Source organism: Salmo salar, chromosome 13 (genome assembly GCF_965601325.2).
Source record: "Salmo salar chromosome 13, fSalSal1, whole genome shotgun sequence".
Taxonomy (NCBI): domain Eukaryota; kingdom Metazoa; phylum Chordata; class Actinopteri; order Salmoniformes; family Salmonidae; genus Salmo; species Salmo salar.
This window is the reverse complement of record NC_138303.1, coordinates 54,945,972-54,963,653: the sequence shown is the minus strand read 5'-3', so window position 1 is coordinate 54,963,653 and position 17,682 is coordinate 54,945,972. Positions and strand designations below refer to the sequence as shown.

At 43.0% G+C, this 17,682-nt stretch overlaps 1 protein-coding gene across 1 annotated transcript in view; it reads left to right on the top strand.

Moving 5' to 3' along the window:
- Positions 1 to 17,682, top strand: part of LOC106567408 (calcium/calmodulin-dependent protein kinase kinase 1) — a 135,416-nt gene that overhangs the window by 71,801 nt on the left and 45,933 nt on the right. Inside the window, exons 5-7 of the mRNA XM_014136604.3 lie at positions 1,466 to 1,517; positions 4,756 to 4,892; positions 15,015 to 15,051. Of these exons, the coding sequence (XP_013992079.1) occupies positions 1,466 to 1,517; positions 4,756 to 4,892; positions 15,015 to 15,051 (226 nt within the window). The remainder of the gene's footprint in view (positions 1 to 1,465; positions 1,518 to 4,755; positions 4,893 to 15,014; positions 15,052 to 17,682) is intronic.

Genomic DNA, 17,682 nt, shown 5'->3' with positions numbered 1-17,682 from the left:
CGCTCCTCCGCTCTCTCCACTGGCTTCCAGTTGAAGCTCGCATCCGCTACAAGACCATGGTGATTGCCTACGGAGCTGTGAAGGGAACGGCACCTCCATACCTTCAGGCTCTGATCAGGCCCTACACCCAAACAAGGGCACTGCGTTCATCCACCACTGGCCTGCTGGCCCCCCTACCTCTGAGGAAGCACAGTTCCCGCTCAGCCCAGTCAAAACTGTTCGCTGCTCTGGCACCCCAATGGTGGAACAAGCTCCCTCACGACGCCAGGACAGCGGAGTCAATCACCACCTTCCGGAGACACCTGAAACCCCACCTCTTTAAGGAATACCTAGGATAGGATAAAGTAATCCTTCTAACCCCCCCCCCCTTAAAAGATTTAGATGCACTATTGTAAAGTGGTTGTTCCACTGGATATCATAAGGTGAATGCACCATTTTGTAAGTCGCTCTGGATAAGAGCGTCTGCTAAATGACTTAAATGTAAATGTAAATGTAACACCAGAATACTCTGAAGATGTGATGTCACAGAATGTTTTTAATTCTATCCTGAGCTGAAGGATTGAAAGATCTTACTTACAGAAGAAAGTGTAGGATTTAACTTCAATAGCATTACTGTAGGTAACTAGTTAATGAGTTTATATTTGAATGTATGGCCAGTGGCCACCGCACCTTGTAGACCTACTGCATGGTAACAAACTGTAGGCTCCAGTATTGGACCATCAGCTTGCTTTCTGGAGTCATTACCATAACTGTGTTCTACATGGTAGCTAGTAGAGTTAAACTAGTCACTAACAGAAGTCAACCCTTCCTTAACAGAAGCCGTCTTCCACCGTGTATCACTTCATTTCTATAGTCATTTATGCAATCACTTACCCACCGGCAGAGAGAGTGGTGCTGGGAATTTTAAGTACGTCATTAGCACAAGAAACAATATTTATGAAAGCTTTTCTTTTATTAATATCGAAATGAATGCAGGAAGTTAGAGATGTTATTATGCCATCCATTTCACTAGAAATTAGGATGCTTTGACTGCGAGTGTCACGCCGACCATTGTGTACTGAACGCTAATGAATATGACATTTATTGAATGCTGAAAGACTTCAGACTTCTTTACACCTTTTAAAAAAACAGCTGTTCTGTTCTGTATGTACAGTATCTAGTAAGCCCCTTTTTGTTAGTCTCTCTCTCTTAATCCTGTTCAGCATGTAATGAATGAAGAAAGGAATGAATGGATGAATGAATGGATGGATGGATGGATGAATAAATGGATGGATTAATGAATTAACAAACATTATTGAATAAAGTTGATGTACTCAAATCTGTTCTGCACTAAAGTGCACTGTATGGTGTGTGTGTGTTTATTGTTATAGTGATTCAACTAATAGTGAGTGAGTGACCAGAATGAAATATATGGCATGTTAGCTCACCAATATCACCAATCTCACCCCCCTCTCCTTTCTTCCAGGCCATGAAGGTGGTGTCCAAGAAGAAGCTGATGAAGCAGTATGGATTCCCACGTACGTGGAACACGGTTTGGCTTTTACACATGCAACACTCATTGGTCTCTGGTCCTCTGGAGCTCAGTTGGTGACTTTGTTTACGTGTGGGTGGTACAGGGAAATCGATGTATACACGCATGACTGTAAGTCATGTTGGATAAAAGTGTCTTCTAAATGGAATATATTATATAATTACATTCCAGCTCGGGAAGGAACATCAAACAAAGGATACAGTTAGGATGTTAAGTAGTGTGACCACATGCTCCAGATTGTGCGGGACAGTCACACATTTCAGTCCTTTGTCCCGCGTCCTGCAATCAAACAATCCTGAATTTTATCAACAAATTAAAACACCACTAATTTACAAAAAAAGGTTGATTTGTCCTGTATTTCAGTCATACATTCCAACCTGTCTTTTGGGGTTGCACTTCTGACAAGATATACAGTGCATTCGGGAAAGTATTCAGACCCCATTACTTTTTCAAAATGTTGTTACGTTACAGCTTTATTCTAAAATGAATGTAATTGTTTTTTTCCCCTCATCAATCTACACACAATACCCCATAATGACAAAGCAAAAACAGGTTTTTAGAAATGTTTGCAAATGTATTAAAAATAACAAACTGAAATATAACATTTACATAAGTATTCAGACCCTTTACTCAGTATTTTGTTGAAGCACCTTTGGCAACGATTACAGTCTTAGGTCTTCTTGGGTATGACGCTACAAGCTTGGCACACCTGTATTTAGGGAGTTTCTCCCATTCAGCTCTGCAGATCCTCTCAAGCTCTGTCAAGTTGGATGGGGAGTGTCGCTGCACAGCTATTTTCAGGTCTGTCCAGAGATGTCACCTCCCTGACCAAGGCCCTTCTCCCCCGATTGCTCAGTTTGGCCGGACGGCCAGTTCTATGAAGAGTCTTGCTGGTTCCAAACTTCCATTTAAGAATGATGAAGGCCACTGTGTTCTTGGGGACCTTCAATGCTGCAGAAATGTTTTGGCTACCCTTCCCCAGATCTGTGCCTCGACACAATCCTTTCTCGGAGCTCTACGGATAATCCCTTTGACCTCATGGCTTGGTTTTTGCTCTGACATGCACTGTCAACTGTGGGACTTTATATAGACAGCTGTGTGCCTTTCCAAATCATGTTTTATCAATTGAATTTACCACAAGTGGACTCCCAGAAAGATGTAGAAACATCTCAAGGATGATCAATGGGAACAGGACTCACTTGAGCAAAATTTCGAGTTTCATAGCAAAGGGTCTGAACACTTATGTAAATAAGGTATTTCTGTTTTTTATTTTTAATACATTTGCAAAAATGTATAAAAACCTGTTTTCGCTTTGTGATTATGGGGTATTGTGTGCTGATTGATGAATAAGGAACAAAATCTGTAAAAAGGAAAGGGGTCTGAATACTTTTCGAATGCACTGTATATCATAAGGATATGGCACTGGTGATGTAAAACACTTCTCCAATTGCTGCCAATTGCTGTTGAGATCTGTTATTATGTGCAGCACAAAATCAAGACGTGGGCCAATGTCATATCGTCGACCAATCACATTTGTCAAATTGTTTAGGGCAAAGTTCCAGCTAAATTTGGAGAGGACAGCTTAGAGAGGACTACTTACGAAGAGCTACAAAAGTAAGGAGGCCTAAGTCACTATTATTCGAGTCACAGGCATATCTCAAGTCACAAGATCCCGTTCTCAAGTCGACTCCCAAGTAAAATGTGTCTCGAGTCAAGTCCAAGACGTGCATTCTAAGAGCAAGTCGAGTCACAAGTTTTTTCAAGTCCAGTCTCAAGTCAAATAAAAAAAAAAAGTAAACAGTTAATAGTCTTGATCACCAATTTTTTTTTGAGCTGCATATTTATTTATGGAAATCCTCTCTTCATACAGTTTCACATTTGAGCTGCACCCAATCTTATAGCTGTACAGGAAATCAGCAATCTGTTCGCTAGCTCAGTGGTTCTCAAACTTTTTTACCCTTGACCCCCAAAAAGGAGTGGTTCAAAGCTTGCTACCCCCTTGAACACGCTGCGCAAATGTAGCTTGTCATTAAAGCCATAAACGGTGATGCATTTTCAAAACACAAGATATAGAAATAACCTGGGTTTTAGACCTGCATTTTGAGCTGAAAGTCATTTGTGTTAGCAGTCAGTATCAACTAAGGATATCATGCCACATTTTCACTTCTCTGGAGACCAGAGCGAGCAGGATCAAATGGTCTACCTGTACACAGCGGAGAACACAGGATCTGATGGAGAGCGTGATTTGTCTTTAGCTTTTTTCTTCCTCACAAATATTGTAATTAATTTGTCAGAATATGTTACATCTTCATCCCATAAGTATTGAAGGTAGTATGATGTTACAGCTATCTCTAGACACATAACCACTGAGGTATATAATTAGATACTCACCCAAACTAGGCCTATTTGAAATATGAAAATAATCAATGGAATCATCACCAGGTCTGGCAAAGATGCGTCTGTAGCAGATTGCTAAACTGTATTTTATATGGATAATATGAGTGTAGGTAGGCTACTCTGTTTTTGCCATGAAAACCCATAGAAAATTAAACAACCGCTTTCAGGTCACTAATCTGGATATGTTCGCCCATTTTTGTGCACCAATGCTGATGACTGGACTGGTCATGACTGGTCACTGGTCAACAGTCAAAACAAGCAAATCTTTGGTTCTGAAGAACAGATTAGATGTTTTTGAAACAAGATTTGGTGCAATGCCGTAGGCCTATGTTAGTGATCAGAATCAATGAGAAAAAGTATTAATATGAAATACAAATGGTAGGCTATATGAAGCCTATTAAAATATGAATAAAAAAATCTCATTCAGTTTCACACTCGCTGTTCTATGTAAGCTACACTAGTCTGTCTCATGAATGTCCCTCAAAATCATTCCCTTGTCCCCACAATTGGGTATTGTAAATGTGGTCACACTAATCTTAAGCAGTGGCATGACTCCTGTATACACTTTGCTTCTCTCATGTACCCAGATATGAGTGATTTAACTTGACTTACTCACTGGTGAAAGTATAATTATGACTTGTGTCTCATATATGCTTTGTGAGACTGCTAACAGGGACTTTGTTGTGGAGGGTGTTGATTAGGATGCTTTCAACTAAATTGCCTTTCTTAATTGCGCCTGAAGAGATTAATAAAATTGTATTGAATTTAATGGAATTGTCAGCTGACGTGAGGTTGGTGGTTTGTGTGGCTGTTGTGATTCCCTGCAGGTCGCCCCCCTCCTAGAGGACCCAAGGTGGCGGTCCAAGGAGAGCAGCCCAAAGTCCTAGGGCCCCTGGAGAGGGTCTACCAGGAGATTGCCATACTCAGGAAGCTGGACCATCTCAACATAGTCAAACTGGTGGAGGTGAGGGTAGAGCCTACCCAGCTAGCACATAACGTTCTGAGAACCATATGTTTTCTAAAGCTTGGTGAGAGCGAGGTTGTCCTATGCTTATTTTTACAACCTTCCCACAACGTTCAGGGAATGGTGCAAGAAAATTGCTTGGCTTTGGAACATTCTCAGCACATTTAAGGAACTTCACAAAAAAAATAGTTATTTTATTGATATTTCATTACTTTACTCATAACAGAAGTTTCTTCAAACATGTTTACATTTAATACCATTTTGGGTAATGCTCTAGGGACGTTCTTCAACTGGTTTGACAATGGAATGTTCTCAAATAGTTGAGAGAACGTTAAGAAAATAACGTTCTTCTATGGGAATTTCAGTAGTTCTGCATAACGTTTCCTACAGGTTTTTTAAAATATATAAAAAATATACAGTTGAAGTTGGAAGTTTACATACACCTTAGCCAAATACATTTAAACTCAGTTTATCAAAATTCCTGACATTTAATCCAAGTAAAAATTTCGTTGTTTTAGGTCAGTTAGGATCACCACTTTATTTTAAGAATGTGAAATGTTAGAATAATAGTAGAGAGAATGATTTATTTCAGCTTTTATTTCTTTCATCACATTCCCAGTGGGTCAGAAGTTTACATACACTCAATTAGTATTTGGTAGCATTGCCTTTGAATTGTTTAACTTGGGTCAAACGTTTTGGGTAGCCTTCCACAAGCTTCCCACAATAAGTTGGGTGAATTTTGGCCCATTCCTCCTGACAGAGCTGGTGTAACTGAGTCAGGTTTGTAGGCCTCTTTGCTCGCACACGCTTTTTCAGTTCTGCCCACAAATGTTCTATTGGATTGAGGTCAGGGCTTTGTGATGCCACCCATGCTTCACGGTTGGGATGGTGTTCTTCGGCTTGCAAGCCTCCCCCTTTTTCCTCCAAACATAACGATGGTCATTATGGCCAAACAGTTCTATTTTTGTTTCATCAGACCAGAGGACATTTCTCCAAAAAGTACGACCTTTGTCCCCATGTGCAGTTGCAAACCGTAGTCTGGCTTTTTTATGGCGGTTTTGGAGCAGTGGCTTCTTCCTTGCTGAGCGGCCTTTCAGGTTATGTCGATATAGGACTCATTTTACTGTGGATATAGATACTTTTGTACCTGTTTCCATCAGCATCTCACAAGGTCCTTTGCTGTTGTTCTTGGATTGACTTGCACTTTTCGCACCAAAGTACGTTAATCTCTAGGAGACAGAACGCGTCTGCTTCCTGAGCGGTATGATGGCTGCGTGGTCCCATGGTGTTTATGCGTACAATTGTTTGTACAGATGAACGTGGAACCTTCAGGCGTTTGGAAATTGCTCCCAAGGATGAACCAGACTTGTGGAGGTCTACAATTGTTCTGAGGTCTTGGCTGATATCTTTTGATATTCCCATGATGTCAAGCAAAGAGGCACTGAGTTTGAAGGTAGGCCTTGAAATACATCCACAGGTACACCTCCAATTGACTCAAATGATGTCAATTAGCCTACCAGGAGCTTCTAAAACCATGACATAATTTTCTGGAATTTTCCAAGCTGTTTATTGGCACAGTCAACTTAGTGTATGTTAACTTCTGACCCACTGGAATTGTGATACAGTGAATTAAAAGTGAAATAATCTGTCTGTAAACAATTGTTGGAAAAATGACTTGTGTCATGCACAAAGTAGATGTCCTAACCGACTTGCCAAACCTATAGTTTGTTAACAAGACATTTGTGGAGTGGTTGAAAATTAGTTTTAATGACCCCAACCTAAGTGTATGTAAACTTCCGACTTCAACTGTAGATTCCGTTCTCATTATCAGCAAAATTCTCTGTTTATCTTCTATCTTTTTAACCCTTTGACATGTACGAACAAATGCGTGTGATCATGCTACAGTTGTCCCTGTAACATATGCTCAAACGGGTGTGATTAGAACATTTATTTCGAACGTGCTGTTACAATTGATTACAACAGTCAGCGTTTGAGCTGGCCACATTGTTTTTTTACAGAAACATTTTGCACAAACAGTCTTTACAACATTTTGTCCTCAATATGAGCAGTTTATTTTTGGATGCAATGTTCAGACGTTCACAGAAGTAGCAACAGCATAACACAAATCTCATCCAAACACGAAAATGTAGGCTACATTAGTCGTAGCGCTAACTGAGGAAAGTTACTTTACACAAGCGGTGTTAGGTCTCGACTGACAGAAACCTTATATGAATTAGCTAATAGCAATTACTATTTACAATTCATCATATCACGAGTGACCTCACCAGTGATCAAAATAATTGAGTAAAAATCTAAAGTAACCTGAAGATGGGTAGTTTGTGCACGCCGCCATGTTTTTTTGTTTGTTGTGTCAACTAAAGATAAGAGGTTGCAAGATGAGTTGGGTCTGTTTGCAGTATGCATATTGAAGGGGTTGTGTCGTCTATCATCATTTACTGCCATCATTCACTTCTGGAAGTTTACTCAAAAGACGAGTGAACCATCCCTCCACCTCGTTTTGTTATAACGTCTTTGTTCTGACAGACATTTATGTGACAACCAGAATGTATTGTATGATGTCAACAAACATGGTGCCACACATAGCTTGGAATTGCTTAGCATCAGCTCATCATAATCAATACAACCTTCATATGTGTCCATTACAATCTATGCAAGTATCGGAATGCATGATTTGTCACCAGTACTTGAAAACGTGAATAAAACAGTAAATACATTATGCTCCATACATACATACGGTGTGCAACAGTAGATACATTTAATAATGGAGCTGGAGGGGATGGCTGCCGGTTTACGAGTTCCTAACCAACTGTGCTATTTTGTTTGTTTTTTGCATTGTTTGTAACTTATTTTGTACATAGTGTAGCTGCTACCATCTCTTATGACAGAAAATAGCTTCTGGACATCAGACCAGAGATTACTCACCTCGAACTGGACAAAGATTTTTTCTTTAAGAGTCCAACGGAAAGGATACAAGACAAGACAAGGCCCAAATCCCCGTCATCAGCGTGAAGAAAAGACTGAGAAAAGGGGGGAGGAGGGTGGGGTGCCTTGTAAGAATTTGCTGACAAATAGGTAAAGCTTTGCACACTCTCGGCATTCTCTCAACCAGCTTCATGAGGTAGTCACCTGAAATGCATTTCAATTAACAGGTATGCCTTGTTAAAAGTTTATTTGTTTAATTTCTTTCCTTCTTAATGTGTTTGAGCCAATCAGTTGTGTTGTGAGAAGGTAGGGGTGGTAAAAAGAAGATAGCCCTATTTGGTAAAAGAGCAAGTCCATATTATGGCAAGAACAGCTCAAATAAGCAAAGAGAATCAACAGTCCATCATTACTTTAAGACATGAAGGTCAAACATAAAAGAACTTTTAAAGTTTCTTCAACTGCAGTCGCAAAACCTTCAAGCTGTTGAAACTGTCTCTCATGAGGACTGCCACAGGAAAGGAAGACCCAGAGTTACCTCTCCTGCAGAGGATAAATTCATTACAGTTATCAGCCTCAGAAATTGCAGCCCAAATAAATGTTTCACAGAGTTCAAGTAACAGACACATCTCAACATCAACTGTTGAAACGAGACTCCGCGAATCAGGACTTCATGGTCGAATTGCTGCAAAGAAACCTCTACTAAAGGACACCAATAATTAGAAGAGGCTTGCTTGGGCAAGAAACATGAGCAATTAGACCTGTGGAAATCTGTCCTTGGTCTGATGAGTCCAAATTTAAGATTTTTGGTTCCAACCGCCGTGTCTTTGTGAGACGCAGAGTAGATATGATCAGATGATCTCTGCATGTGCAGTTCCCATCATGAAGCATGGAGGAGGAGGTGTGATGATATGGGGGTGCTTTGCTGGTGACACTGTCTGCGATTGATTTAGAATTCAAGGCACACTCAACCAGCATGGCTACCACAGCATTCTGCAGTGATACGCCATCCCATCTGGTTTGCGCTTAGTGGGACTATCATTTGTTTTTCAACGGGACAATGACCCGACACACCGCCAGGCTGTGTAAGGGCTATTTGACCAAGATGGAGAGGGATGGAGCGCTGCATCAGATGACCTGGCCTCCACAATCACCCAACCTCAACCCAATTGAGATGGTTTGGGATGAGTTGGACCGCAGAGTGAAGGAAAAGCAGTGAACAAGTGCTCAGCATATCTGGGAACTCCTTCATGACCATTGGAAAAGCAGAGATAGGTGGGGCTAAAGCTTAAGAGGGTGTGAACGATGCTGAATGGGTGTAGGCAAATAAGAGCTCTACAGTAGGTACCAAAACATTCATAGGCCTTTTTTCTCAAAAGTGAGTATACAAGTTGATCTATTTTCAAAGCAGAATTACTTTCCCATTGTTCAGCCTTCCCTGTGGCTCAGTTGGTAGAGCATGGTGTTTGCAACGCCAGGGTTGTGGGTTTGATTCCCATGGGGGGCCAGTACAAAAAAACAATTATGAAATGTATGCATTCACTACTGTAAGTCGCTCTGGATAAGAGCGTCTGCTAAATGACTAAAATCTAAATCTTTCTCAACTGTAGTGTATGATATACAACTTTGTATCGCTGAGTCTCTACTTTTATCCAATGTAAAAAAACAATTTAAAATGTTGCTACATAAGACCAATTTGAGCCGGTCAGTCACATATTTAATTACCTTCAAATAACTTATATTTTCCATTCTCAGATCACCCATAAAACATCCCAGGACAAATTTCACGGAACCAGAGTAAAACGTTCTCAGAACATCCCAGAAACCTAAAAATGTACACAGCTTTGTACGAGATCTTCACTTTTTTTCTCACAGCTTGGCCTTCATTTCTCAGAACAAGAGTAGACTGACGAGATTCAGAAGAAAGATCTTTGTTTCTGGCCATTTTGAGCCTGTAATCAAACCCATAAATGCTGATGCTCCAGATATTCAACGAGTCTAAAGAAGGCCAGTTTTATTGCTTCTTTAATCAGGACGACAGTTTTCAGCTGTGCCAACATAATTGCAAAAAGGGTTTTCTAATGATCAATTAGCCTTTTAAAATGATCAACTTGGATTAGCTAACACAATGTGCTATTGGAACACAGGAGTGATGGTTGCTGATAATGGGCCTCTGTACGCCTATGTAGATATTCCATAAAAAATCTGCTGTTTCCTGCTGCAATAGTCATTTACAACATTAACAATGTCTACACTGTATTTCTGATCAATTTGATGTTATTTTAATGGACAAAAAAATGGCTTTTCTTTCAAAAACAAGGACATTTCTAAGTGACCCCAAACTTTTGAACGGTAGTGTATGTTCCCAGAACAGGCAACATTTTCACTTCTCTTCCCAGAACGTTGAAAAAAACATTTAGTTTTACCCGTCATTCAATTTATGGCTTCATTCCCACAACAATGTGAAACCAAAAACAGACACACAATTTCCAAGGATCCAAATGTGCTAGCTGGGAAGGAGTGTACTGTATATGGGATAGGGTGCCATTTGGGAAGCAACCAAGTTCTGCGCTGCTTACCACAGTGGCTTATGTAAAGGAGATGGGAATAGATGGGAGAGGCACTGATTTAGAGATGAGAGACAGACAAGCACCGCACTGACCCTCTCTCTCCTCTCCCAAGTGACATCATCAGAGTGCTCTTCAATCACAGGCAGATGGCGGGGGCTCCCAACCGTAATTGGGTGCCTCATCAGAGCAGGATGGAGGGCTGGGTGGGTGGAGGGCTAGGTGTTGGTGGATAGAGGGCTCGGGGAGGGCTGTGGCTGGAGTCAGTGGGTGGCACCATGCCAGGCCCGCCAGTCATAATGAGTTTACGGTGAAAGGAGGGCAGGGTGGAGGCACTGGGGATGGGATAGAGTCAGTGGGTGGCCATGGGTACCTCTGGGGCTCCCAGCAGCACTGTGCCAGTCATTCGTAATGAGTTTACAGTGAAAGTGGAGCTCCTCTTAGCTTAGTATTTCAACTCTACAGCCCCATCCCAGAGCAGCCAGCCGCCCTCCTTTCCCAGGGACGGATTAAGAAACCGAAATGCGTGGCTAATCTGACAATGACAAACTGAGATCAATCTGGTCTTGAATTCAAACAAATCCTGGCATTATGTGGCTGAGCAATGAGGAGAAACTGAAATGTTTTTTTGTTCATTGTGTATTTCCGTTTGCAGAATATTTAGATAAAGCCAGGAATAAAAGAAAAAGGGCTACCTATAATTAAATTATGAAAATAATTAGCTTCCCTGTGGTAAATGGCACGTGTGTATATCTTGTGTATAGGCTTGTGTCCCACATGAATCTTCTCATTGTGCCAGACTGGGTTCAAATGCCTTCTGTTTAATTTTTCTGTATTTATTTATCTGTATATGTTATGTATGTATATATGTACAGTACCAGTCAAAAGTTTGGTCACACCTACTCATTCAAGGGTTTTTCTTTATTTTAACTATTTTCTACATTGTAGAATAATAGTGAAGACATCAGAACTATGAAATAACACATATGGAATCATTTAGTAACCAAAAAAGTGTTAAACAATGTCACGTCCTGACCAGTATAAGGTTAATTGGTATTGTAGTTTGGTCAGGACGTGGCAGAGGGTATTCGTTTTATGTGGTTCGGGGTGGTGTGTTTTGTTGAAGGGGCATTTGGTTTAAGTGTTCCGGGGTTTTTGGGCACTGTTTGGTTTTCAGGTATTCTATGATTTTGTCTAGTATGTCTGTTTCTATGTTTGGTTAATTGGGGTTGGGACTCTCAGTTGAAGGCAGGTGTTGTCTATCTGCCTTTGGTTGAGAGTCCCATATATGAGGGTGTGTTTGTTTGTTATTTGTGGGTGATTATTCTGTGTTTAGCCTTGTGCCTTAATAGACTGTTTATGTTGATCGGTCGTTCTTTGTTATTTTGGTGTTCATTTTGTATTTATTAAAAAGCAAGATGAGCATACACATACCTGCTGCGTATTGGTCTACCTTTTCCGACGACGATTTCGCAATATCGTCAGACGACGAAGAAATCCCTGACAGAATCACCCACCAACTATGGACCAAGCAGCAGAAGAAGGAGCAGAGGGACTTCGAGTTGGACTGGCGGGAGAAGTGGACCTGGGAGGAAGTTCTGGACGGGGCCGGACCTTGGCACCAGGCTGAGGATTATCGCCGCCCGCAGTGGGAAATTGAGGCAGCCAAGGCAGAGAGGCGGAGGTACGAGGCCAAGTACGCGCTGAGGGTGAAGCACGAGAGGCACCCCCAAGAATTTTTTGGGGTGGGGCACACGGGTAGTTTGGCTAGGCATAGGAAGAGCCGGAAGCCAGCTACCGTGGTTATATGGAGGAGCGTATGGGGTGGAGAGTGCCATGTTTCGCTGAGGAGCGCACTATCTCACCCATACGCATGCACAGTCCGGTGCGCGTTGTTCCAGCCCCTCGCAGGTGCCGTGCTAGAGCGGGCATCCAGCCTGGTAGGAAGATGCCTGCGCAGCGCATCTGGTCGCCGGTACGCCTCCGAGGACCAGGCTACCCAACTCCCGCTCTACGCACGGCTACCATCAGGCCCCTGCACAGCCCAGTCTGCCCTGTACCAGCACCCTGCTCGTGCAGGGCTACTAGTTCCATCCAGCCAAGACGGGTTGTGCAGGAGGTAAGATCAAGACCGACTGTGCGCCTCCATAGCCCTGGGTTTCCAGCTCCTGTCTCTCGTGCGGACCCGGAAGTGCGTCAACCCAGTCCGACTCGTCCTGTTCCCGCTCCCCGCACTAGCCTTCAAGTGCGTAAACCCAGCCACGCCAGTCAACAGTCGTCATCAGAGCTGCCCGCCAGTCAACAGTCGTCGTCAGAGCTGCCCGCCAGTCAACAGTCGTCGTCAGAGCTGCCCGCCAGTCAACAGTCGTCGTCAGAGCTGCCCGCCAGTCAACAGTCGTTGTCAGAGCTGCCCGCCAGTCAACAGTCGTCGTCAGAGCTGCCCGCCAGTCAACAGTCGTCGTCAGAGCTGCCCGCCAGTCAACAGTCGTCGTCAGAGCTGCCCGCCAGTCAACAGTCGTCGTCAAAGCTGCCCGCCAGTCAACAGTCGTCGTCAGAGCTGCCCGCCAGTCAACAGTCGTCGTCAGAGCTGCCCGCCAGTCAACAGTCGCCGGAGTGGCCAGACTGCGCCGAACTGCCGGAGTGGCCAGACTGCGCCGAACTGCCGGAGTGGCCAGACTGCGCCGAACTGCCGGAGTGGCCAGACTGCGCCGAACTGCCGGAGTGGCCAGACTGCGCCGAACTGCCGGAGTGGCCCCGACTGCCCCGAGTTGCCGGACTGCCCCGAGTTGCCGGACTGCCCCGACTGCCCCGAGTTTCCGGACTGCCCCGACTGCCCCGAGTTTCCGGACTGCCCCGACTGCCCCGAGTTTCCGGACTGCCCCGACTGCCCCGAGTTGTCGGACTGCCCCGACTGTCCCGAGTTGCCGGACTGCCCCGACAGCCTGGAACGGCCTGAGCCGGAGCCACCTCCAGAGATAGGTGGGTTGAGGAGGGGGGGTGTAGCACAGTGCCGTCGTTGACGGCAGCCACCCTCCCTTCCCTCCCTTTAGTAAGGGGGATTTTTATTTTTTGGTGTTGCTTGGGGTTATTTTTGTAAAGGTGCTTCTGGGGTTAGCACCTTTAAGGGGGGGGGGGGGGGGGTACTGTCACGTCCTGACCAGTATAAGGTTAATTGGTATTGTAGTTTGGTCAGGACGTGGCAGAGGGTATTCGTTTTATGTGGTTCGGGGTGGTGTGTTTTGTTGAAGGGGCGTTTGGTTTAAGTATTCCGGGGTTTTTGGGCACTGTTTGGTTTTCAGGTATTCTATGATTTTGTCTAGTATGTCTGTTTCTATGTTTGGTTAATTGGGGTTGGGACTCTCAGTTGAAGGCAGGTGTTGTCTATCTGCCTTTGGTTGAGAGTCCCATATATGAGGGTGTGTTTGTTTGTTATTTGTTATTTTGGTGTTCATTTTGTATTTATTAAAAAGCAAGATGAGCATACACATACCTGCTGCGTTTTGGTCCTCCATTTCCAACGACAAGCGTGACAAACAAATCAAAATATATGTTATATTTGAGATTCTTCAAAGTAGCCACCCTTTGCCTTGATGACAGCTTTGCACACTCTTGGCATTCTCTCAACCAGCTTCACCTGGTATGCATTTCAATTAACAGGTGTGCTTTCTTAAAAGTTAATTTGTGGAATTTCTTTCCTTCTTAATGCGTTTGAGCCAATCAGTTGTGTTGTGACAAGGTAGGGCGGTATACAGAAAATAGCCTTATTTGGTAAAAGACCAAGTCCATATTATGGCAAGAACAGCTCAAATAATCAAAGAAAAATGTCCAAATAGGGCTATCTTCTGTACACCAACCCTACCTGGTCACAACACAACTGATTGGCTCAAACGCATTAAGAAAGAAAGAAATTCCTAACATTTCAGACCACAAAAGTCCAGATCAACTAGCCCATGTCAGCTAGCGTTATTTAGCTAGGTGTTTTTGCTCATTGATTTTGCTATCACATGAACACACATAAGACATGGCAAAATGTGTAGAATAACAGGAAATTAGCTTTAAAACTGCTAAATGTTCTTTCCATCCCATGGCAAAAAAAAATTGAATTGCAGGAAATTAGCTTTAAAATGGCACGGGATGTTCCCCAATGATGTAAGGGGGGCCCTAGTGAAACAGTTTGGAAACCACTGTTCTACTGTACTGGGCCTGGGTTGGGTCTGGGATGGGATCATATTAATAGTGCTTTGTTAATGAATTTTACAGCCAATATTGGATTTTAGACCAGTAAAATATTCTTATTATGCTCAGAACCTTTCTCTTCTTTTAAAAGATTACAGTCTCTGCTAGAGGAAAATGTAAAACATAATGTGCCAATTTCATTTGTCACAGATGGTTAGTACAATAATAGAGTACATGTTAGATATTAATATCCTCCTCATTTGGGCCTCAATTTGAACTGGCATCTAACATACTCTTAAGAAAGGTGCTTTAAAGGCCAATGAATACTTGTTACGCTGCATTATTCAGTGTCATGCTAATGCCATGTCCTTATTCTATAGGGTCTGTTGTGTATTCTATTATATGAGGTATTCCTGATGATGTATTATCATTGTTGCAGGTGTTGGATGATCCTGCAGAGGACAACCTCCACATGGGTATGTACCTCACCAGACTGCTCTCTCCCGCTCTCTTGCTGTGCACTTAATCTCCCGTTGACATTAATGAATGATTTATGTGAAAGTCCAAGTTGAGCGTGCTTATCTCAAACTCTAAATCGGACTGTTGCTGCCCTTAGCATTTGGCAAAGCTGACTCCATAAGAAAATTCTAAACTAGAGGATAGCTCATTAATGAAGCCTTTACCACAAACTCTTAGAAAAAAAGGTTTCTCCATTTGTCCCCATAGAAGAACCCTTTTTGGTTTCAAGTAGAACCCTTTAGCGGTGAAAAGGTTTCTACTTAGAACCTTTTAGTGGTGAAAGGGTTTCACATAGAACATTGTATTAGTAAAAGGGCTCCACTTGGAACCCCCTGAAAATATTTTCAGAGTGATCTCCTATGAGGTCAATTGAAGAACCCTTTATGGTTCTAAGAAGCACCTTCTTTTCTAAGAGTGCACCACAACTCCACAGGGTACATAGACTATGGCTGGATTCCTTCGATCAGTACTAGTAGGGAAAGGGAAAGGGGGATAACTAGTCAGTTGTACAACTGAATGCATTCAACTGAAATGTGCTTACCGCATTTAACCCATCCCCTCTGAATCAGAGAGGTCGGGGGGCTGCTTTAATCGGCATCCACGCCATCGGCTAGCGAGGAACAGTGGGTTAACTGTCTTGCACAGGGGCAGAATGACAGATGTTTACCTTGTCAGCTCTGGGATTTGATTCAGCAACCTTTCGGTTACTGGCCCAAGGTAGTAGGCATGGCAGTAGAAAGAAAGGCTGAATTAGGCATCAAACCACCTAATCTACTGCAGCTAAGCATGGCCATTGGCTAATAAACTTATTTAGCTCATTTAAGGCCTCGTGCGAAAAGGTGTTGTAACTTGGTGTTTGTGTCTGTCAGTCTTCAACCCATTATGCCGAGTTCTAGAATATACTACAGTCTCTTTGACAGACATGTATGTACTGTACAGTGCATTCGAAAAGTATTCAGACCACTAGACTTTATCCACATTTTGTTATGTTACAACCTTATTCTAAAATGGGTTAAATAGTTTTTTCCCCCCCCTTCAAACTCCTGTAAAGACAAACCAAAAACAGTTTTTTTTTAATTTTTGCTAAAGAAATATATATTTTTAAACATACATAACATATTTACATAAGTATTCATACCCTTTACCCAGTACTTTGTTGAAGCACCTTTGGCAGTGATTACAGCATTGAGCCTTCTTGGGTATGATGCTACAAGCTTGGCACACCTGTATTTGGGGAGTTTCTCCCATTCTTCTCTGCTGATCCTCTCCAGCTCTGTCAGGTTGGATGGGGAGCGTCGCTGCACAGCTATATTCAGGTCTCGATTGGATTCAAGTCCGGGCTCTGGCTGGGCCACTCAAAGACATTCAGTGACTTGTCCCGAAGCCACTCCTGCATTCTTTTGGCTGTGTGCTTAGGGTGATCGTCCTGTTGGAAGGTGAACCTTCGCCCCAGTCTGAGGTCCTGAGCACTCTGAGAAGATTTTCATCATGGATCTCTCTGGACTTTACTCCGTTCATCTTTCCCTCGCTCTTGACTAGTCTTCCAGTACCTGCCACTGAAAAACATCCCCACAGCATGATGCTGCCACCGCCATGCTTCACCGTAGGGATGGTGCCAGGTTTCCTCCAGACGTGAAGCTTGGCATTTAGGCCAAATTGTTCAATCTTGGTTTCATCAGACCAGAGAATCTTGTTTCTCATGGTCTGAGAGTCCTTTAGGTGCCTTTTGGCAAACTCCAAGCGGGCTGTCATGTGCCTTTTACTGAGGAGTGGCTTCCGTCTGACAACTCTACCATGAAGGCCTGATTGGTGGAGTGCTGCAGAGTTGGTTGTCCTTCTGGAAGGTTCTCCCATCTCCACTCTGGAGCTCTGTCGGAGTGACCATCGGGTTCTTGGTCACCTCCCTGACCAAGGCCCTTCTCTACCTATTGCTCAGTTTGGTCGGGCGGCCAGCTCTAGGAAGAGCCTTGTTGGTTCCAAACTTCTTCCATTTAAGAATGATGGAGGCCACTGTGTTCTTGTGGACCTTCAATGCTGCAGAAATGTTTTGGTACCCTTCCCCAGATCTGTGCCTCGACACAATCCTGTCTCGGAGCTCTACGGACAATTCCTTCGACATCATGACTTGGTTTTTGCTCTGACATGCAATGTCAACTGTAGGACCTTATACAGACAGGTGTGTGCCTTTCCAAATCATGTCCTATCAATTAAATTCACCACAGGTGGACTCCAATCAAGTTCTAGAAACATCTCAAGGATGATCAATGGAAACAGGATGCACCTGAGCTCAAGTTCAAGTGTAGCATTTCGCTACACTCGCATTAACATCTGCTAACCATGTGTATGTGACCAATAAAATTTGATTTGATTTGAGTCTCATAGCAAAGGGTCTGAATACTTATGTAAATAGGTATTTCTGAGTTTTATTTTTAATACATTTGCAAAAATGTCTAAAACCTGTTTTATCTTTGTCATTATGGGGTATTGTATGTAGATTGATGAGATTTTTTTATTTATTTAATCCATTTTAGAATAAAGTTGTACGTAACAAAATGTGGAAAAAGGGAAGGGGTCTGAATACTTTCTGA